Below are 24,249 nucleotides of genomic sequence, written 5' to 3' on the forward strand. Positions count from 1 at the left end.
GTCCTTGTGAGCCAAAAAAAACAAAAAAACAATATGTTATGTTATGATTTGAAAATGATTTGTAATCCTTCGTATTTTGATTATTTGATAACTATTGCTTACCGGGAAAGTGCGAAAGCTGATACGAGAGACTTGCGAGGTTTCGATCGACATTCGGAGTGAAGAATGTTTGTCGAGGCTTCGCGGCGGTTGTCACGGGCTCGATGGGGAGTTTCGGGTCGTGACAAACAATCCTAATCATATTTGTTCATCTTCCCATTAACACTGAGGTGGTGAATGTAATTGATAATTACTTGATTAAATTGTTTGATCAGTCTTGTCTTTCCCTCTCTCCTCTCAAGCATATATATATATATATATATATATATCTCTATATATATATATATATCTCTACTATTTTCTTAGCATTCTCACTCTCAAAGAGCAATCTTTTTCTCTCGAAGTGATGGATAGTTTTGGGCTGTTTGTGAAAGTAATGGGGATCCGGGAGCTCAATAAGAGTCAATTATCTTGGTATGATTATAATGAAACAGCCCGCGAGAAGATGGTCTAGGGGCTAAACATGGCTTTCCATCTTCTTTTACAGGGTCATGAAGAAACTGGATTCGGAGATCGAAGGGCTATAGTATAGCAACTTGGTCTAAAGATACGTCTTGAAATCTTATCTTAGGACTGCTGGTATTTTGATTGTTCTTGTTTTCCATCAAGGTTTGTTCATGCACTCAGCTTCCGCTTCCATATGAAAACAACAACAAAAAAATTGATGATTTTCCTCTCCTTATTGTATCGAAATCTCTTGGAGGCCTCCCTTATGCCACCCAATGGGTGAATGGCCGGCCTTTCTCATCCTACACCTTGGTTGTCGATTCTCCCTCGTTTAAGACAGTGGATGAACTGATCTTGAGATAAAATCTCACTTTCATAATGAACCGTATGGATATATACAAGAAGGATACAAAACGAGTGGGGTATATATATCTTCTACTATAACCCCAAAATTAACCAAAAATTGCTCTAATCTCTTCTATTGAACAGAGGGTAGATCCAAAATTTGAAGAGAATTAAAAAAGAAACTTATAGGTTAATGATTTGGATTCTTCTTGTATGTTTCTTTTATTGCTATTTACTTCGATATAGCAATTGAAGGAGATTGGATATTAGTACAAAGGTTTTGGCAGTCGATGTAACCAAACAAGTAGATTTCGAAAGCTAGCTTTTGATGGTGGACATTACAAAGTAAACATTTTATTTGTTAATTCAACATCTCCTTTGACTAATTCCTTCCTAGTTTTTGCTTCCCATATATAAAGAAGCATACATTGGACTCCAATACAACCAACCTCCACCCCCCTTTTTGTCTCTCTTCACAAAAATGAAGAACTTATTGTGGATTCTTTGCTTGGCATTTCAATTCTTTATCACTTCTTGTCAAGGTGATGTAACTATTTTTAACTTTGGAATTGGATTTTTTCTTTTTTCCTTCCTTCTAGGCAATTTGGGTTAATCAAGGTAGGAACAGGGGTAAGCTCTTGAGGCAATGTGAGGGTGACATGGAAATAATATGGTTCTACTGGTAGAAACAGAGTTCTTTGCCCGATGTGCTTGTCGAGTAAAACGAAGTGCCTGCTGGTTTGGTAGAAGGTTCACTATAATCTTTATATCTTGATTTCTTGGCCGAGTTAAATTGCTACTGAGTTTTGTTAGTGTCACAGATTTGGGTTACAATGCCAGGGGTGCATGATTTCGTTTTTAACAGGGGCAAATGTGCTCTAGTGGGATCAGTCTTGTATAGTTTGACCAGAGGGAAGTCTTATTGTGCTACTGTGAAAGAGGACACCTACAAATTCCATAATTACTTTAGTTGATTTTAGAGTTTAATGGCATTTCTGAAGTATAATTGTAACATCCGATTAAATCTACAATTATATCATTCATAACAGTAGATTCGAATTTTAATTTATATAATTATTTATTTATAATTTTAACTTGATAAAAAGTTAGATTATTTTTCATTCTAAAAAATAATAAATGTACTTTAATCAATCTTGTTATTGTTTCAGTGTCAACCACAGGATGGATAAACATCGATTGTGGCAATGACGCTTTAGTGATTGGAGACAATGGGCTTCCATGGAGTACAGACGAAGAGTTCACTAAAGCTGGCAAAAACAAACGGATTCCAGAACGGGTGCTCACCCATACAGAAATGGCTACCCTCCGATATTTCCCTAATCCAAGTGATCAAAATTGCTACACTTTGCCAACAGACCCTAAAGTCCCAAGATACCTTATTAGGGCAGGGTTCGTCTACGGTAATTACGATGGTCTCGATCATCCTCCAACGTTCGATCTCGAGGTTGACGGTAAAAAATGGTCGACAGTCACCACGACATCATCGACGATAACGCCGGTGTACCAGGAGGTCATGCACGCAACTCGTGGTTCAAGTTCTGTTAACGTGTGCTTGAAGCAAACCAGGGACGGCGAGGTGCCCTTCGTTTCTTCCCTAGAGGCCGTGCCATTAGGCCCCAGTATGTTCCCACACTTGTACCCACAAATGGAGAGTGATGCTACATTTTTTCTAGTCAACAGAACCAACTTGGCTGGTGTTGAGGTCAGGTATGTCAAATTTGCTCAAATTACACATCACGTCATTGATGTAAAGATGTCACATGACATAGGTGATACTAATGGTCATTAACCTCATGGTCCACCGACATCTCGAGGCAATTGACGTAACATTTTTAATGTGGTAAGATTAGTTAACTAAAATGAGTATATCTTAAGAAGAAAAATTTTCTCATTTAACTAATTTTGTCATGTTAGAAAACCGTGTCAACATCTATATGTGCAAAAGATGTTATCTAGTATTGGACCTTATACCAATTAAGGTTACTTAATAAAAATGACATTTTTTTGTAAATATGAAGATATTTCTAAATACAAATCATATCATATGAATTTATTTAGACGAAATAATAGAATAAAAATCAATTTAAGTAAGATTCAACAATTCATAAACTTATTTAGTGTTTTAAGTTTTTCTATTTATTATTATTTTCTGTCATAACCATTTATAAAAAAAAATAATATTCTTAAGGGGACACCCAACATTAGAATAGATTTTATTTTAAAAATTTTGTATTTGAATTTTAAAATGAACAAAATAAAATTTATAAGATGAAAAAAAACTAATTACTTACCCAATATATATATATACACACACATGCGTTTTCATGAAAATTTTCTTCCGATTTTGTTTACAGGTACACTAGTATTTTAAATGATGAAAAGCACAACAGAATATGGGCATCTGGACTCACCCCACCAATTTATAATCTACTCACGACCTTACCAGGTTCTAACCCCCTATTACCAAATGACCCTCCTGAGTCAGTGTTACGCACCTCGACCGCATCATTCTTCACCTCCTCTCCTATAATCATGACCGTTGATTTTCCCGCTCAATCAACCCCACAATCAGCGTATTTCGTATTCTATTTCACTGAAATGGCGATCAGGCCTTCCCCCAGCGACACGAGGGTCGTCGATGTTTACGTTAACGGTGTGAGGAAGGCCACTGTGGCAGTTGAAGTCAAACAATGTAAGGTGGTAACGGTGTACCCTGAAATCCTTGTGGATCCTACGGCTAATGTAACGTTGGCGGCTGCAGATTCATCCACGTTGCCACCTATAATCAGTGCGATGGAAGTTTTCACCACCGTTGATCATGTTCAAGATCATGATAAAGGTTTCACCGTCGGTGCATACGATCCTTTGATTTTAGCCTTTGTCATTTTAATTCATGTTTTTGTTGTGAGGCAATATTGATCTGCCTAAGGTATTTTTTCTTCTTCATTTGTATTTTTATTTCTCAAATTACAAAAATGTATACTTTTTCTTTTTAATGAATAAATTCCCATTTTCATTCCATTAAATTTATTATAAATAATATTAAAAAAATTACTTACTTTTAAATAAAAAATAATAATTTCTGTCTTATACGTTGTAAGTCGAATTTTTTTTAATATTTAAACACAAGACTTTTTTTAAATTTTAACCATTGAAATATTTTATTGAAAATATTTGATTTACGAATTATAATTTGTTCTAAAAATTTTAAGTTCCTTTTGTTCGATATTTTTTAAATTTATTTTTTATAATAAAAAACAAAAAAATAGAAATTAAAAAATAAAATAAATAAGAAAAGAAAGACAAAAAATAGAAAGATCAATCAAAGGAAATCTTAATAGGATAACAAGTGTAGCTACCCTTACTCGAAGAGGGCAAGCCAAGCTCTAACAATCTACTAGCAAGCTGATTCTTACATGGTGGATTACAGAAATGAGAACAACCTGAAGTGGAATGCAGTTCCTTCTGTACAGTTTTATAATGTTTCATCTTGCTCAAGATAATGAACTTGAAAGAGTTTTGGGTAAGATCTACCTCATTTCCTCTCTCACCATTTGAGCAAAGACTGTACTCATTGAAATACCAGCAAGGTCGCTTACACTACCGGTTCTGCTGAATTCTAGACCTGTTTCCAAGCGGCTGACATGGCTCGCTTGAGAAGATAGCTGACCATTGTGATTGGGTGTTTGTTCATTACCTTGGAGTTGAAGTGCAGACTCCAAGTTCCATAGGACATCTCCCATTGAAGGCCGATGAATCCCATGTTCTTGCAAGCATTTCTCAGTTATTTCCCAATACTTCCTTAAGGAGTCTGGTTTTATTTCACCAACAAGAATAGGATCCACAACTTCTTCCAATTTCCCATTCCTGTAAGACTTTGTTGCCCAGTCCACTAGATTCACCTTCTCTCTTGGAAGGGATGGATCGATAACAGGCCTTCCGCAAAGGACTTCAAGCAAAACAACCCCAAAGGAGTACACGTCTGATTTCTCTGTTAGTTGTTGCCTTGTCAAGTACTCTGGATCAAGATACCCAAAGCTTCCTTTAACTGCTGTACTCACATGCGTCTGATCAATATCCGGACCAGTCTTTGAGAGCCCAAAATCAGCAACTTTAGCCATGAAAGTCTTATCAAGTAGTATGTTTGCAGACTTGACATCTCGGTGTATTATTGCCTTAGCAGAACCAGTATGAAGATAGTGAAGTCCTTTGGCTGATCCAATGCATATCTCAAGCCTCTGTCTCCAACTCAAGCCAGGAAGATTTGAGCCATATAAGTGATTCTTGAGTGTTCCATTCTTCATGTACTCATAAATTATGATCATCTCATTTTGATCATCACAGTAACCAATCAAAGATACTAAATGGCGGTGGCGGAACTGAGATAACATTTCAATCTCAGTCCGGAATTCTACCAGACCTTGGTTTGATTGAGGAGCTCCCCTCTTGACAGCCACCTCTGTTTCATCTCTCAATACTCCTTTATAAACCTTACCAAAACCACCAACGCCAATTACCAAATTCTCACTAAAATTGTCAGTTGCCTCCAGAATTGCCATAAAAGGAAAACGGTACCCTATTTTTGAGCTGGAAAATATGGCAGTCCCATTAGAGTATTTAGTTCCTGTTGTATGAACTATTTGTCCTGTATTCATGGAAAAGTGTTCCTCTGTCTCCTGAACTGGCTTTCTTCTTCTTCTGCGGAAAAGGAAGAGAACTGCAGCCAAAACAACAACAACAACAAACGACCCAACAGCCAGGCCAACCATAACCACGACTTTCATCTTGGAACTTCTTGAGGAAACAAGATCTGGAACATCAAGACTGCCCCTAGCATTGTTTATTTTCATGATCTCCAAACCATTAAGAATGACACTTGGGTAATCGACTATAGTAGATGAACCAACACTTACATTAAGCTTATGCCTTGCACTTGCCTTTATGCAGACATCCATAAAATATGGGACACCTAAAACATTTGATGTCTTAGAACCAAGATCAAGATGACCCACTAACTGTGTATCTACGAAAATGTGGAGAAAGATGCCTTGCTGAGTAGAATTACTCACTATATCACAAAAGTGAAGCCGAACAAGATAATCAAATCCAGGGTTAACATCAAAGCTCCAAGTCAAGTTCGCCTTAAGTCGAGGATCATCATAGTTCAACCTAGTGGCGGTGCCATATACAGATGCAGGAGCAATATCCTCAGTCACCAATCCTCCGGTAAAATTAACAGCCTTAACATTTGACACAAATGATCCTAGATTCTTATCTATCAGATATGCATCATCTGAAACCCAAAGTCGCCATAAGGTATCATTTTGTGGAAGCACTGTTGCGTTTCCCATGTCCACTCTCGCAACTGTCTCCAATGCTTGCTCCCACAGAGTTCTGTTATCACCTTTTGGATCAATTGTCCTTGCTTCTTTAGGAATGAGATTCTCGGGAATTGAGAAAACTTCCAAGGCATTGATGAAAGCAAATGATTTGGCAGCAGGGTTAAAAGTAAGAACCAGCTTATTAGAAGTAATGTTCAAGCAATACTCCTTAACAACAGAACTATTCCCTAATTGAAGTTCCCTAATAAGGGTAAAGTTTTGAGCAGAAACAGAGAATTTTGCATTGCTCATATTGTAGTTTTCGAATACAAAAGGAAAGAAATGAAGGCGAATCCAGTGCCTCCCTTGTTCTTTTATTGAAAAGTTGTAATGGGAAGGTCCACTGAAAATTCTAGCAGTTTGATACAGAGCTGCATCATAGTATAGTGAGATTGAATTTGAAACAGAATTGGCAAAAATATGTTGTGGGGTTGTAAGAGTATAAGATGAAGAACTGAAGTTATCAGCTATGAATACTCTCTGACCCTCTGATCTATTTTTGAAGGATCCACAGTCTATCAAATAGTTATCTATAGGCTTGAATCCTACTGAAAGACAAACTAAACAAAAGATAGATGAAATCCGTACAAGCAAACCCAAATTCCCAGAATTCCCCATGACAGCAACTCCAATATTGAGAAGGGAGAAGAACAGACAATAAAGATTGCAATAGAAATGGCAAAAACTCGAGATTTTCCAAAGACAAGAAGCTACTAACAAGACAAGCTAACCTGAGATGAAAATGAGAAAGCTGATTGAGAAGTGAGAAGAACAGACAATAAAGATTGCAATGGACCAGTGGAAATGGCTAAAACTAGAGATGATCAAAGGACAAGAAGCTACTAAACAAAACAGGCTAACCTGAGAAAGCTGGTGGAGTGATGGCTGCAGCAACAAAGCTCAGAACTGCTTTGTAACTTCACCAAGAGACCATTTTGGCAACAACCCAGTAAACATACCCAAAGAATTAACAAAAAGGTAACCTGGAAAAGTTCACCTGATAGTAATCAAGAAAAGATTGAAAAGAGACTGCCGACAAAAAAAGGGAACTTCAATAAAATCCCAAATTGCAGAAAGAAACTAACAAATATGTCAAATTCATGAGCTCCACCACTTTTAGCTGTTCAAAGTGTATGTAGAAGCACGTGGGAAAGATCAAAGTGACAGAAAGTAGCAATGTGAAAACGACTACAAAAGAATTTATAAATATTAAAATGTGTTTATCAACGTTTGGTTTTGACAAGTTCATGGAATTGAATAGACAAAACCAAAAAAACAGATGAAAAAATAAATGAAGAGATTTGGTATTTGGACTATTAAGCTAGAGTCAAAAAGTGTTCCAATGGACCAAAAGTTATAATTGAAAGCAGAAGAGGAGGACAGCTATGATGGGCGGCTGAGTCTCACCCTCTCTCCCGTGTGCACGTTTAAAGCTGTGTCTTACGTTTGGTGGTTTAGTTTTGTTGCGCCTCGGGTTGGTGTAAGAAGGAAAAACAGTGGTAAGAAAAAATCTAAGACTTAGGCCATGTTTGGTTGTTTTAATGTCTTTTCCTTCTTTTTTTTAATAATAAAAATAAAAAAAATCTCTGTTAATTACGTCGAAAATTTTAGTTCAAATGCTCGGCGGTTTCTTTTATGGTAAAAAATCAGTCTCGGAATTTTTAGGAAAACAAAAATAAAACAATATTTAAATTTTGAAAATTAAAAAAAAAAACCTTTTTTGTAACATTATCGGGGAAATCATTCTCGCTTTAACTATTAGGGAATCATTATTTGAGAAGGGTATTAATTTAATTTCCATAATAATTGAGGAGAGTTTGATTATGAATTTTAGATTTAAGCATCATCATCATCATCATTGTTATTATTATTTCATTGCACAAAATTAAAGTTGAAAGAGACGAAATACCTAAGGCTGACTCAATTTGAGCAACTAACATAGTGCTTATCAAGAAGTAGGAAAAAACATTTAATCTAGAGGACTTAAAGATTGTGGCATTCCATATACATAATAAATGATCAAATTTGATTTATAATAATGTTCATTTATTGAGTTATTTTGGAACAAATAAATGTTATAAACAAATTTGCTAAATGTGTTTGACCTAATTCAAATAGAGAAAGAAAAAAAAGAGGTTCAACAACTGAAAATTTATCTTAAAAAAAGGATACTTGAAAAATTATCAATTAATTTCTTAATTAGCAAACACGCTAACAATTATTTATTTGGCTTTGTATATAATTTGCATTGCCAAGACAAAATGCAAAACAAAGAATAGAATTTATTTATTTTTTTATAATAATTAAGTTAAAGAATAGAATCTTGATTTCGAATCTGAAAAGAAAATGAAGTAAGACATAATGTTTTAAAAAAACTCTTAAATTATTAAAAAAAAATAAGTTTTTAATGATTAATGTTTACCATTAATTACCATTAATCAAAACGCTACTTATCTTTTTATACACATTTTGTATTGACGTGGAAAATAAAAAATTTCACATGATCATTTCATCATGTCATATTAATTTATCACGTCATCATCTATTATAACATATCATCATATCACGTCAACATTATATGATATAAAAATAAAAAATAATATTTTGAGTAACAATATATAATTACCCACTAATCATAAGGATTTATTTAGTTAAAAATAAAAATATAAAAATTTAATTAAACACAACAAACGAACAAAAACTTATTTAAATTTTTAAATAATTCAAAAAAATTAGATATTATGTCATATAATTGTTAATTGTATTATTTTTATAATTTTATATATAAAAAAAGAAATCAAGTTGTTAAAATAAAGGCAAACACGGCCTTGTTTACTTGTTTGTATAATTATGTTCCCTTTTTTTTATTTTTTATCCATAATTTATTGGGGACAGAAATAATTCTGCTGAGAGGATAATTTGATTTTAATGAAACATCCAAATCATGCTGTTCCATCTCTTGTCGCTGTCGGAATTATGCTAATTACGCGTTTTCTCAACCAACCAGGACTGTTGAGCAAAAGTCGGGGAACGGAACAGAAAGCATCCTCTACGGCCAGGTGCTCCAGAGCATATTATTTTCTGCCAATCAGCACACGCCACGTCTCTTCTATGCCCTTTTTTTTATTCTCTTCTTTTATGGTTTAAAACAAGTTTGTATCACTTTTTTTTTTTAATGTTTTGTTTCAATCAATCAATTAGTCGGATGATTTGATTTAGTATCGAACTGTCAATTTTTAAAAATTTTTATTTTATTAAAGAAATGAAATAGAAAATTTTATAATAAAAAAATAATTAGAGAACATTGTAAAAAAATATACTCATGGAATAAGTAAAGATAAAAAGTATAAACATATATGAAACAAAAGCAAATAACAAAAAAAAAGAAAAGAAAAGCTTGTGGGATTGTGGAGATTGCACTTAATCAAATAGAAAAAATAAGGCATAATATGTTAAGCTTGTGAGATTTATACTTTTATTGAGTTTAATTAAGTTTTTATATTTTTATTTTAAATTAAATAAGTTTTTATGACTAATGATAGAAAATATCACTTAAAGTTGTGATGAGACAACAACATGATATATTAACATATCATGATGGATGATGATGTGGCACAATAACATAGTTATATTGTATTCTTCACTTTCCATATCAATATCACGTGAGTATAAAATGATAAAAAGATATTTTGATTAATGACAATTAGTCAATTATTAAGTATAAGGACTTATTTGTTTTAAAATAAAAGTACAAGAGTTTGATTGAATGCAATAAAAGAATAACAATTTATTTGAATTTTCTTAAATAGTTTAAGAGCTTTTTTAAGCTATATGTCAAAAAATAAATTTAAAGATACATTCAAGAAACAATAACAATAAATGCATAAAAATACCATTAAATATTTTTTGTAATATATGGACATAAAATATTTACAATTAATTTATTCTTCCTATAGAATTTGAAATTACAATTATGAATTGATTATGAATTAATTAAGATGAGAGTAATTTAAAGAAAGAAATAACATTGGATTTATTGTATTTTTAGTGAATGAGGGAAGCAAGAGCTATTATGTTACAACTCATAATTCAAAATATATTTATTAAGATTCAATGATTCACTTGTATCCTAAACAATTATTAAGACTCAACGGTTCATTGTTGTCCTCCAAAGGTTATAATAACACATATTGATTAATTTATTAAATTGTATTTTAATAGTTTAATTTAATATTTTTTATCTAGATTATGAGAGGAAAACCATCAAAATAGGCAAAATTTTTATAAAAATTTAATGAAAATAAAAGGCATAATAATTTTAAAAAAATTTTAAACTATTTAAGAAAATTCAAATAAACTTTTATTTTTTTGTCACGTTTAATCAAACCCATGTATTTTACGCTTGATTAACTACTATTAATCAAAATATCACTTGTCATTTTATACACATCTAACACAAATGTGGAAGGTAAAAATACCACATGGTTATATCATCATGTCATATTTACATGTCACATAAGTATCCACTATGACATGTCAACTTGCTACGTCGTTATTATGTGGTATAAAATAAAAAGTAACGTTTTAACTATCATTAGTCAAACGTTACTTGTCATTTTATATTCATGCGACGCTGACCTAGAAAGTGAAAATATCACGTGGTTGTATCATCATGTTATATCAACATGTCACGTCATCCATCTATTATGATATATTAACTTACCATGTCAACATTATGTGACATAAAATAAGAAATGATGTTTTAATTGTCATGAGTAAAAATATCATTTGTCATTTTATACTCATATAACACTAATGTGAAAGGTAAAAATATCATACAACTATGTCATTATGTCATATCAATATGTCACGTATGTTAACTTACCATGTCAGTATTATGTGGTATAAAATAAAAAGTGACATTTTAACTGTCATTAGTTAAACATCACTTATCATTTTATGCTCATGTGACACTAACGTGAAGGGTGAAAATATTGTACAACTATGTCATGATGTCATATCATCATCCACTATGATATATTAACTTGACATGTCAACATTATGTAGTATAAAATAAGAAATAACATTTTAACTGTCGTTAATTATAATGTCACTTGTCATTTTATATTCATGTGACACTGATATGAAAGTTGAAATATCACGTAATTATGTCATCATATCATATCAGCATGTCATATCAACATGTCACGTCATTATCCACCATAACATGTTAATTTGCCATATGATAATCACAATGTATAAAATGAGCAGTAACATTTTTTTATTAAAATAAAGATTTATTTGGTATAAAATAAAAATATAAAAATTTATTGAACAAAGTTAAAAAATAAAAATTTATTTATATAATTAAATTTTTTTTAAGTATTATGTTAAAATAAAATCACTAACAAAGTCCATAAATAGAATCCATATCTCTTGCTCTATATAATTTGTTAAACGTTAATAAAGCCCAATTTTGATCCATGTAGCAAACCATAATGGGCCAGATCAAATGCCCCCAGCAGGTGTAGATTAACAAGTTTACTTAAACGACGTCGGTCAGATTCATAATGAGATTTCATTCATATCAGAACAACTCGCTGGAAGCGGTAGAAATTAGGATAGAACCTGAGCCCAAAGGGAGAGAGAGACACAGCCGAAAACCCCCGGAAAATCCCGAACCCTAGAAATGGACAAAGATAAACCCGCAACCAAACGGTCTCGAGACCGAGACGACAAGCACCACCGTAGCCACCACCGCGACTCCCACCGGCGATCGGATCATAAGTCCTCCTCATCGCGCCGTGATGAACGCGAGAGATCGTTTGAGAGGGAGGGTTCGAGAGATAGGGCGGCGGAGAAGTATCGTGAGGGATCCTATGAGGAAGTTGAAGCGAAGAAGAAGAGAAAAGAGAGGGAAGAGAGTGAGGAGGGAGGAGAGAAGAGAGCTAAAGTTGGAGAAGGAAACCGAGAGGAAAAAAGAGAGAGGAGAAGATTTGGGGATAAAGTAAAAGAAGAAGAGGAAATTGAATTCTCCAATGCTGCTAATGGAGGTGAACCAGTTCAAAATGTGAGTCTTCTATTTATTTGGATTGAGTATTTTGGTAATGTTTGGGGTAGGATAATCTTGTTTCTTAGACTATTTGTGATTTTGCACCTATTTGAACAGTGATTTCTCTTCATATTATGCATTTATAAGTAATAATCTTCCTTATTTATTTGAAATAGCTATTAGAAGTGGATTATTGCATTGTGATATGCGTTCAGTGAGTTAGCACTTAGTACATAAGCTTTGAAATTTCTTTGTTGGAATTTCATTTTCCCCTATGTTGTTGTTTATACGGATGGATAGCAGAGGAGTCTTAGTTGTTGCCTTCTTACATTTGCTCTAATCTGAGGCTTTTTAGGAAGTAGAATTTTATAATATCACATGATTTGATTAGCTTTTAGAGATTTGTTAACTTACTTGTCTTCCGTCATCGTTGCGATGATATAATGCTTCACCATTTCGGACTTTACTTTATATGCTAGCTTAAGCACTGCTAAAAGCTGCAATAAGTCCTGAGATATTAGCTAATGCATGCATTGCATGTTAGTATGAGATCTGAAATGTATAAAATGCAGAATGATGTCAATTTAAAATATTATGTTTTCATGATGGTGTCTGGTTTCAGTGCAGTTATGTTGATATTATGCCAATTTAAAGTTGCTCCCTCTGCTAAATTTTTAGCCTGTTGCCAAACTTTTTAGTGTGTATGCTGATGTAAATTTTACTTTTTAAATACCTGCAGGGTGCTGCTCAGGCATCATTACCAAGGACTGGTCACCCCCTTTCTACCAAGGTACCTTCCATTTCTACTGCTGAAAATAAAGCATATAGTATTACCGGATCTCATGAGGTTACTGGATCTAGTACAGATGGCTCCTCTGCTGCTGGGAAAAGTGGTGGAAATCTCTCTCTTGATGCCTTAGCCAAAGCTAAAAAGGCTTTACAAATGCAGAAAGAACTAGCGGAGAAACTGAAGAAAATACCTTCAGTAAGTTCTTTATCTTAATTTTTTTTCCTCCTTTTGTCCTGAAGTTTTGAAAGTTGAGAAATATTCATCTTGTATTCGTATTGTTATGTGTAGTTGAACAGAGGCCCTAGCTCCAGTTCAGGAGTGACTACTGGAACAGTTCAGGGACCAGCCTCATCAGTTACTTATGCTATTGCTAGTGGACCGTCAAGCTCAGCAGTCCTTCCTCCTACCTCTGTGGCAGCAGCTTCCGTGAAGCAACCTGCTGGTGGGATGGCTTCTGTTCCTGGCCTTGCATCAATACCCAATTTAGAAGCTGTTAAACGTGCTCAAGAGCTGGCTGCTAAGATGGGATTTCGCCAGGACCCTCAGTTTGCCCCTCTAATAAACTTGTTCCCTGGACAGGTGCAAACGGATGTTCCGGTTCCTCAGAAACCTACCAAGGCCCCTGTTCTCCGAGTTGATGCACTTGGTAGGGAAATTGATGAACATGGTAATATCATAAATGTGACTAAACCCAGTAATCTTAGCACGCTTAAGGTTTGTGAATTTTTTGTAGTTTTGATGCAATTATTGTTATCTTCTGACTTCTGGTGCAATTATGTGCTATTTTCAAGGCTGTTTTCTAATTTAATCCGTTTGATTTTTCAGGTTAACATTAACAAGCAAAAGAAAGATGCATTCCAGATCCTTAAACCTGAGCTGGAGGTGGATCCAGAATCAAATCCACATTTTGATTCGAGGATGGGAATCAATAAGAATAAGCTTCTTAGACCAAAAAGGATGACATTTCAGTTTGTAGAGGAAGGAAAATGGTCTAAAGACGCTGAGATCATTAAACTAAAGGTATTAGTTTTTATATTTGTAATTCTCACTTTTACTCTTCCATTAGTTGTTTGTCTGGTTTTAAGATTATTATCTATTTCTTCCAGAGTCAATTTGGAGAAGCAAAGGCAAAAGAGCTAAAGGCAAAGCAAGCACAATTGGCAAAAGCAAAGGCTGATATAAATCCAAATTTGATAGAGGTGTCAGAAAGAATTATAACTAAGGAGAAACCGAAAGACCCAATTCCTGAAATAGAGTGGTGGTAAGTTGATGCTCCTTTCATAACTTTGTTTTTTTAAGTTTACATACCTTTAATTGATTAAATCACATAGGAGATATTGGTTCATAATTAGACTGAAATAATCTATCCAGCTGATGTTATATGTCAGGAAGATTGATTTATCGCTAGAAATGCAGTTATCTGTAATTTGTTTCTGCTTAGGCTGTAACTATTGGGTTGCATATTCACTTTCCCTTAAAAGAATTTGTTTGATACTTTACTCTTAGTTGAGTGAAAGTTTGGAACTCTTGCCCTGTGTGTTTGGTTGGTTTTATTGAAGCTGATTTAGGACATGTAAAATGCACTTCGTCATATGTCTAAAACCAAAAAGCTTCTCCCTCTCTTTTCAGTCTCATATCTAAATCTCATTTAAAAATTTAGAGGTATTACAACTACTATGGCTTATTATGTTCCTTCTTTTACTTGTCTTTTTTTTCTCTCTTATTGGCTTTTTTTTTTTGGTGAAATATGTTTGTTAAATTTCAGGGATCTGCCTATTCTGGTGTCTGGTTCTTACGGTGACATTACTGATGGTGTGGTGAATGAAGATAAACTGAAGATGGAGAAGATTACCATTTATGTTGAACATCCTCGTCCAATTGAGCCTCCTGCTGAGCCAGCTCCTCCACCGCCTCAGCCCCTGAAGTTAACCAAGAAGGAGCAGAAGAAACTACGCACACAGCGACGCCTGGCCAGGGAAAAGGATAGACAGGAGATGATTAGACAAGGCCTGATAGAACCGCCCAAGCCAAAAGTTAAGTTGAGCAATTTAATGAAAGTTCTAGGCTCTGAAGCTACCCAAGATCCTACTAAGCTTGAAATGGAAATCCATAGTGCCGCTGCTGAGCGGGAACAGGCTCATGTAGACAGGAACATTGCTCGCAAGCTTACCCCTGCTGAACGACGTGAAAAGAAAGAGAAAAAGCTTTTTGATGACCCAAATACAGTGGAGACTATTGTTTCAGTTTACAAGATCAATGACCTCTCACATCCCAAGACACGCTTTAAAGTTGATGTTAATGCCCAAGAAAACCGTTTGACTGGTTGCACTGTGATTTCTGAGGGTATTAGTGTTGTAGTTGTGGAAGGTGGAAGCAAATCCATTAAGAGGTATGGAAAACTTATGCTTAGGCGAATAAACTGGACTGAAGCTGTGAAAGAGGAAGACAAGGATGGAGATGAGGATGAAGAGAAACCTCCTAACAAGTGTGTGTTAGTTTGGCAAGGCAGCGTTGCCAAACCAAGTTTCAGTAAGTTCTCCGTCCATGAGTGCATCACTGAAGCGGCTGCAAAAAAGGTTTTTGCTGATGCTGGAGTGGCCCATTACTGGGACCTCGCGGTAAATTTCTCAGAAAATGAATTTGATTTTTGAAAGGTCATTTTCAAGTTTTCCCCATCTCAAGTTGAACTGCTCTACTGGGTTTTATTCTATCAATGAATTGTTGTTATTTTAAGAACTACTTCATGCAATCAATTGTCATACGCCATCGTCTTTGCAAATTATCTCATGTCAATGTACAATCCATTGTATGAGAAACAACCGAGGGAGGCATGATGACAGTGTTGAATGAATAAAACAGCCAATAGCCAGAGATTGAAGTGGTGTAAATCCAGGTTCCCGAATCCAGCTGGGGGGGTTGATCCAAACAATAGGTAAAACCTCGGAACTTCATTTATTTCAAAAAAGCAGGGAGCCCTCCAAGTTCTGGGAGTCATAAATGCAAGGAAAAAATTCCAAAGTTGACCAACATCGGGCACCGGATTTATCAAGTCAATGCTTGTAAGTTGCATCTTACAGAAACCTGTAAGGACAAAATCAGATAACAAAGGTGTTTCCAGCCTTTTAACTTTTGCTGATGAAAGAACAAACAGAAAATTGACTTAAAACAGTTGATAAATTATGCCTGGATAAATCACATGCCCATGTTGATATGCACAATTATTTTATGCCCTTCCCCATCTTCTGTTTTTGACTTTGCAGGAACAGACACTATTTGTACAGCCTACATTTATAGGTATGAGTTAGCTTGCTTTTTGGTAAGGGGAGGTGGCTTATCTACATTTTAACTACCCAAAGCAAGTCCACAAACCCAAACTTACACGTTTTTTTTCCCTCCAGTTTGTTGGTTTAACTTCTGGTTTTCCCTTTCCCTTTTGAGGATGCTAACGATTGAGTATCAGAGAATTAAACTTCCTTTCTGCTTCTGGAAACCAGACCTTGTTGCTTAGCAGGCTTAGGAATCAATAAATCACCTAGCTGTAAGCATATGGTTTCTAGTTTAAGTTTGGTTACATCTTCATCCCCCAAGTTAAAGCATCATGTTTCAATATAATTAAGGTTTTACTAGTTCGAAATACACAATGATTCCATTTTAAAGTAAAAAAAGGTGCTTTGCATTTCGTGAAGGAAAGATTAAGCTTTCAGATTTGTGAAATTTGTCATGCATTGTGTACAAGGGCTTTTAATATATATGCTGGTTGGCATTTAAACAATTAATGCTTTTGTTATTGTTGGATACTTCACTTGAATCACGTTTTAATTGATCTCACAACCAAAAATCTTGAGCTTCTAGAGTTTTGGTCTTACTCTCCTTATAAAAATAATGAGGGTAAAATATTTTCAATTCCTAATTTTTAGATATAATTTTATGCAAGTCTATTAGTTTTTTAAATAAAAAATTGGTTCTGATGATTGATCGTAAAAAAGTATCTTTCGTTGATAATTTTATTTTTTATTAATTTTAAAAATGATTACACTATATAAATTATATTTTTTATTTTGAATCTTTTTCCTATTAAAAAAAATCTCCCTCACCTCTTCCCACAATCAGAGTGTCAAATCCAACTCTAGTTGGGGAGTGCAAGACCCAACTCCGATTGGATCTCCCTCTGCGCCCCCTCCCCTCGTTTCTCAAGAGAGTGCAAGATCCGAGAGCACGAGGGTGGGGGGCGCGACTCTCCTAGGGAGCACAAGGGGTGGTCAATTAGCGTAAGGAGTCCCATCGTTTGGCTTAGACATGACAATTCGTATTTTTATGTTTTAAATATGTTAGATATGTTTAGACACGAAACACGTTAAAGTTAAAAATAAACATGACATGTATACATTTAATACACGTGTAACACGACACAATTAACACATTTTACACTATTATTAAACGTGTCAATATACGACACGATTAATAATACGTTTAACACAATTAAATAAAAATATTTATAATTAAATATAATTTTATTATTTAAATTTAAAATATATAATTATAAAAATAATTATAACCAAAAAATAATAATAACATCAAATATAATAAAATTTAATATAAATAACATACATAAAATTTATTATTATATATAAGGTTAAAATACACATCAAATAATTATTAAAAATTATTTATATAAAGTTAAAATAGTTTTTAACTATTAATATTTAATAAGTTAATAAACGTGTCATATATATACGTTTAAACACGATAACACGATTAAGTAAACGTGTTTAAACGTGTTTGTTGTGTCTGACACGTTAAGACACGAAACACGTTAAGGGTAAATACAAAATCTGTTTAACCCGTGTCTTCTCGTGTAGTGTTCAAAATTATCAAGTCTAGTTTGACAAAAAATAAATAATGAAAAAGATATAAAAAGAGGAAGGGTATTTTTGATATTTTATATTTGTTCGTTAACGTCATTTACACGTTTGAGATGAATTGTTTACTTCGAAAATTAATAAACACGCGTGAAATTATGATTAAAATATAAAAAAAAAGAGTATTTTACCTAAATAATAAAAATAATAAAGATTTCAAATTATGTTTATTTATTATTTTCATATCGTTTATAAGAAATAAATAAATTAGACATTCTACAAATAAAATAATAATTCTTCAACTTCCCTCCTCTACTCAAAATAATTTCTTTTAGGTTTGTCGATCAAACCTAAAAGAAATTTTATTTTTCAGTTTCTCCTACTTCCTTCTACCTTTTAATCAATTTAATTTATTAAAAAAGAATCTCTCTCTCTCTCTCTCTCTCTATGTCTAATTTTTTGAGATAAAATAAAAATTAAATTAAAAAAATGAGTAAATTATATGGAGTTTGTACAGGCTTGTACAGTTGTAAAGTTGAACAAAACATTCCTTTGCTTTGACCAACAATTCTGATTTTATCTTTGTTTTTGGCAAAATATTAAAAAGTGAAGTGCACAATACTTTGCCAAAATAATTTGCTAAAAGATTACCTGAACAAACACTTTTTCCATTGGACCTACATTTAATTAAGGTGAGTGGTTAGTTTGCTATTTTTGAACATCAAGTGACATTTCTCAAAGAGAAATAAATAAAAAGAAATCAACCCACCTAATTGGTAAATTTACTAATTACAAATACTCTATTTAGAAGTAGACTTTATCCTTTTTTAGACTTCTTGTTGATCTTTGTAACACTACCAAAAAAACATATGCAAACTGTCAAAGCTTGATTCTATTAGGGTTTATGAAATTGGTTTTTTATTTTTTTATTTTTTATTTAATGAAGATAGGAAGACTTTTGCACACCAAATAATAAACAGCTAAATTTGGAAAGGAAAATTATATATATTTAAAGTTCTCTTTTGTTGATGTTTGAGTTAAATTAACTCCCACACTCCAATTTCATTAATAATTAATGGGCTCATAACTTCCAACAATATTTTAGGCCAAGAAAATTCACTCAAATAAATTTCTAAATAAATCTTCTCCCTTTATTATTTTTCTCTTGTTAGCTGAGTTTTCTTAAATAGTCAATTTTAATGATAAGAGATGTTAACGGGGAAGTTACCTATTATTTTTAAAGTATTTTAACTCGAATTTTATTATTTGATAAGGTATTGAAATTTTATAAATGTCAGATTAAATTTTTAAATTGTTATTTGATTCTGTATTTAGATATCCTTGACAATACCTGCTAAATGTTTGTACTCATTTAAAATTTTTTTTAAATTAATTGTTATGTATATCATTAATGATAATTAAATTAATCAATTAAAATTATTTCATAAAAATATATTAAAGTTTAAAATTATATTTATAATAATTAATAAATTTTAATAAGTATTACATTAATTATAAATAAATAAATAAAAAATTAATTTTAATATTAAAAATTATCACCTATAATTGAATTCGGATGATTAGTATCTTAAGACCACTATCTGAACTAGTGACAAACTCGTGACAAGTAGTAGCTTTACAAATCGAACCCTACCCGAATTAGATTAGAAAGTATCTTAATCATATTTAATCGAGTTTAATAATATAAAAATTCAATTATGAAGTACCCATAGACATTCTTCAAAAAAAATGTCTTACTATTTGTCTCACTTGAGATGAAGTTGTAAATTTGTTACCCTAATCACAAATGATTAAACTTCAAATCCGTAATTAAACCATCAAACATGAGATTAAGCGGTCTAAGTTTAGCAACGAAAGCCATTTAAACTTTAGCCATCCACTTGGACTAAATAAAAGCTGACGCCACAGTAGATCAACACCCGGCCTAATTCCCCCATACTCAAAGACCCATTACGCCACGTGTCGTTTACCCATCACTTAAAAACCCATATAAACACCCATCCTAACCATCCACGTGTCCTCTTCATCTTCCTTCCCAGAAAAGAAAGACGTATAGATTTCAGATTAGATGATTTAGGTGACCTTTCTCTTACCTCCCAATAAAAACAGCATGAACAAAATAATAATAACAATAAATAAATAAATAATATTATATAACTTTACTAAATAAAAGACAATAAATAATAATTAAAAATTAACAATTTCACATTGATTTTCAAATTCCTATCTATATTATATATATATATATATATATATATATATATATATATATATAGTATACATATATAGAATTCTCACACCCCAAAAATACCCAAAGCCTGAGCACTCCCTTCTTCCCTTTACCTCGCTGCTCTTCTTCTTCTTCTTCTTCAAACAACCACCAGAGTTAACGGCGTTAAGTCAGCTGCAAGGCCGTTAACATTACATTCTTCCACAGAAATCTCTTTTCCCTTTAAATATCGCCACCCTTTTGCCCATTTTTTCACTCAAAAAAGAAAAGCCACGATGTCTCGTGTTGTAGCGGAAAGTATATTGCCGGATAATAATACTTCTTCCCAGTTTTTCCCTCACTCGATGGAGCTTGTCTCCGGCGAGTTTTCAACAGCCGCTGGAGCTTCCCCGACTCTCGGGCAATTGCTTAAACACGTCGGCGATGCACGGAAAGAAGCCACTGGCGACGAAACTCCGGTCCATGAAATCCTCGTCGATGTTACCCAGCCTCGGCCAATGCCATTTGTTCTTTCCTTTAACAACCTTAGTTATAGTGTAAAGGTTTCCCGCAAGATGGCGCTTCCGGGGTTTTTGAGACAGAGGACCAGTAGCGCCGCCTCCAGTGGCAACCCGCTAGCTGCAGATAGGTACTTTAACAAGACGAAGACGTTGCTAAATGATATCTCCGGGGAGGCTCGAGACGGAGAGATACTCGCTGTGCTTGGAGCGAGTGGGTCAGGGAAATCGACGCTTATCGATGCTTTAGCTAATAGAATAGCTAAAGGGAGTTTGCAAGGGAACGTGACTTTAAACGGCGAAGTTTTGGAGTCGCGGATGCTGAAAGTGATTTCAGCTTATGTTATGCAAGATGATTTGCTTTATCCAATGCTTACCGTCGAAGAAACCTTAATGTTCGCTGCCGAGTTCAGACTTCCTCGGACTCTGTCGAAATCCAAGAAGAAAATGCGAGTTCAAGCTTTGATTGACCAGTTAGGCTTAAGAAACGCAGCCAAAACTGTTATCGGTGATGAAGGTCATCGTGGTGTCTCTGGCGGAGAGCGTCGTCGTGTGTCAATTGGAATTGATATAATTCACGATCCCATTATTCTGTTCTTGGATGAGCCAACATCAGGGCTTGATTCGACGAGCGCCTTCATGGTGGTTAAAGTTTTGCAGAGGATTGCTCAGAGTGGAAGCATTGTTATCATGTCAGTTCATCAGCCAAGTTATCGAATTCTTGGTTTGCTTGACAGATTGATATTTTTGTCTCGCGGACAAACTGTTTACAGTGGTTCACCTACAAGCCTGCCGCTATATTTCTCCGAGTTTGGGCATCCGATACCCGAGAACGAGAACAGAACTGAGTTTGCTCTCGACTTAATCCGGGAACTCGAAGGATCTCCTGGAGGAACAAAAAGTTTGGTTGAATTCAACAAGTCATGGCAAAACACGAAGCATCCAATATACACCGAGCCAGATCGGCTTGGTTTGTCACTCAAAGATGCAATAAGCGCCAGCATTTCAAGAGGTAAACTTGTCTCAGGTGCTAGCAATGATGTCACTTCCACTTCCATGGTTCCAAGGTTTGCAAATCCTTTTTGGAAAGAAATGGTGGTGTTGTCAAACAGATCCATCTTGAATTCAAGGAGGATGCCCGAGTTGTTTGGTACCCGTTTCGGAGCTGTTATGGTAACGGGGTTCATCTTAGCCACCGTATTCTGGCGGCTTGATAACTCACCCAAAGGGGTCCAAGAAAGAATAGGGTTTTTCGCTTTCGCCATGTCAACGACCTTTTACACTTGTGCTAATGCTCTTCCAGATTTTCTCCAAGAAAGGTACATTTTCATGAGAGAAACTGCTTACAACGCTTACAGGAGATTATCTTATGTTATATCAAACGCCTTGGTGGCTTTACCGGGGTTGATTTTCCTGTCATTAGCTTTCGCGGCTACAACCTTTTGGGCAGTAGGGCTTGATGGTGGATTTTCAGGCTTCCTGTTCTATTTCCTGATCATGTTTGGTTCATTCTGGTCTGGATGTTCATTTGTCACATTCCTATCTGGTGTTGTTCCTCATGTGATGCTGGGTTACACTATTGTCGTCGCCATTTTAGCCTATTTCTTGCTCTTCAGCGGCTTCTTCATCAACCGGGACAGAATCCCGGCGTATTGGATTTGGTTCCATTACTTATCCCTTATCAAATACCCTTATGAAGCAGTTTTGCAAAACGAATTCGACCACCCCACAAAATGTTTCGTGAGGGGCATTCAGATTTTCGACAACACCCCACTTGCAGCAGTCCCAGGCCCCATGAAAGTGAGATTATTGCAGTCATTGAGCAATACTTTAGGGATGACGATTACAAGCTCGACCTGCTTGACAACAGGAGTGGATATCTTGAAACAACAAGGGGCAACAGATTTGAGCAAATGGAATTGCTTGTGGATTACTGTGGCCTGGGGGTTCTTGTTTAGGATTTTGTTCTACTTCTCTTTGTTACTTGGAAGCAAGAACAAGAGGTCATGAGGAAAAAAACACAGGTGAGGAAAGCATGTGGTTGGAATAAGAATTGATTTGGCAAGGGAGGTTGCTGTAATCTGTGTGTTTCTTTATTATAATTATTATCTTTTTGGGTTTAATTTCTTCAATTGGACTTTGTAATTTGACTGTTGGTAGAGCTGAGTTGATCAGGTTCTGGTGTAAAACTGTTGCATATTAAATGGAAAGTGGATTTTCCATTCAGAAATTATTAAATCTTCATTCTTTTTCTTCATTGTTAAGTATTTAAGCTTGGAAACTAATGGTGAGATTGTTGTTTTAACTTGCTATGGTTTCCTTTCCCCTTGGCGCTTTGCTTTCCACAATCCCTTGCATGGTTTTTGCATGGCTTTTGCTTTAGATACAAGTAGGTAAACAGATTCAACATAAAGGCTAAAATTTTAAACTGTTTGTATCACTTTCATTGAACAACTTTTTGCCATTCTTCAGCAGGTAGTCAACAATATTATTTGACAATGAAAAACTGTAGACAAAGTAGCATGCAAAGGCCTGAAAACTAAACAGAGGCAAGATACTTGAGTACTTTTGACCAAATGATTTTCCAAATGATCCATCCACCAATACCTAAAGTTAGATAAGCCTGATGCATATCAACAGTGGGAAAGAGAATTATTACTTCGAAGAAGATGGCAGAAGAATACACATGGGGTTTGCAATCTTCATTTATGCTTGCAGCCATACCATGTTGACTTTGTTCATTTTTTCTCAACTTTTTTTCAGGCTTGGATGAAGGAAAATAACTCCTTTGCAATTCTACATTGAGAGAGTTGATCACAATTTGTCATTTACTCGGTTTGGTAGCCTAATTTGTGTTTGCTTTTTGACACACGGTAATCATGAAGGCCAGCCAAGCATGCAGTTGCCCTGTTTCCCAGGGTTTCCATGGTTCACTAGCTTAATTTCTTCTACCATTCTATTCCCCCGTAGGGATTACTCTCTCGTCAAACGTTTGTTCAGCAAGATATTTCAAAAGACATTAATGAAAGTGGTTTCTACCAGCAGAAATTAAATTCCACTGCCCAACCACGCTTAGGCATCACAAGTCCAGCAATGAAAACTGGTGAAATATTGCCAAACACGTAGTCCTCCCATCAATTACATTTATTGCATGAGCTGCTGCTGTTTTACTAAGTTTATCAAGCTTGTTTTAAATGCTTTTATGAATTTGCAAGACGTCGGTTTGCTCAACTCGTTTGTTTGTCTTCTCTTGCTTTAATTTCGAATGCACGAGTTTTATAAGGTTTGACACCTCTTATTTTGATTTAGGTAACTGAACAATCTTTTTATTTTTAATACGAAAACAAAATTGGGAACGGATTGAAAAAGAAATATTCATTACAATAAATTTGACCTAAAGTTTCATATTTTTAAAATGTGTTATTAATATTTTTTATATACTTTCGACAATAATTTTGAAAAATTGACTGTTTATCGATACGCATTTTAAGATTTCATTACTTAAAA

At 34.4% G+C, this 24,249-nt stretch overlaps 4 protein-coding genes across 4 annotated transcripts; 3 read left to right on the forward strand and 1 right to left on the reverse strand.

The window, feature by feature from the left end:
• On the forward strand, nucleotides 2,058-3,863 carry LOC18586281 (receptor-like protein kinase At3g21340). The gene is made up of 2 exons (XM_018129030.1): nucleotides 2,058-2,619; nucleotides 3,267-3,863. Exons 1-2 carry the CDS (start codon nucleotides 2,207-2,209, stop codon nucleotides 3,829-3,831), a joined length of 978 nt encoding a protein of 325 aa, XP_017984519.1. The 5' UTR covers nucleotides 2,058-2,206; the 3' UTR covers nucleotides 3,832-3,863.
• On the reverse strand, nucleotides 4,214-7,382 carry LOC18586282 (receptor-like protein kinase HERK 1). Its single transcript, XM_007009540.2, has one exon. It carries the CDS (start codon nucleotides 6,909-6,911, stop codon nucleotides 4,443-4,445), a length of 2,469 nt encoding a protein of 822 aa, XP_007009602.2. The 5' UTR covers nucleotides 6,912-7,382; the 3' UTR covers nucleotides 4,214-4,442.
• LOC18586283 (U4/U6 small nuclear ribonucleoprotein Prp3) lies at nucleotides 11,882-15,914 on the forward strand. Its single transcript, XM_018129558.1, has 6 exons — nucleotides 11,882-12,363; nucleotides 13,085-13,330; nucleotides 13,424-13,849; nucleotides 13,961-14,155; nucleotides 14,242-14,396; nucleotides 14,901-15,914. Exons 1-6 carry the CDS (start codon nucleotides 11,983-11,985, stop codon nucleotides 15,784-15,786), a joined length of 2,289 nt encoding a protein of 762 aa, XP_017985047.1. The 5' UTR covers nucleotides 11,882-11,982; the 3' UTR covers nucleotides 15,787-15,914.
• Nucleotides 20,312-22,999, forward strand: LOC18586284 (ABC transporter G family member 6). Its single transcript, XM_007009543.2, has one exon. The coding sequence runs from the start codon at nucleotides 20,521-20,523 to the stop codon at nucleotides 22,750-22,752; it is 2,232 nt and encodes a 743-aa protein (XP_007009605.2). The 5' UTR covers nucleotides 20,312-20,520; the 3' UTR covers nucleotides 22,753-22,999.

The sequence above is a fragment of the Theobroma cacao genome, chromosome 10, assembly GCF_000208745.1.
Source record: "Theobroma cacao cultivar B97-61/B2 chromosome 10, Criollo_cocoa_genome_V2, whole genome shotgun sequence".
NCBI lineage: Eukaryota > Viridiplantae > Streptophyta > Magnoliopsida > Malvales > Malvaceae > Theobroma > Theobroma cacao.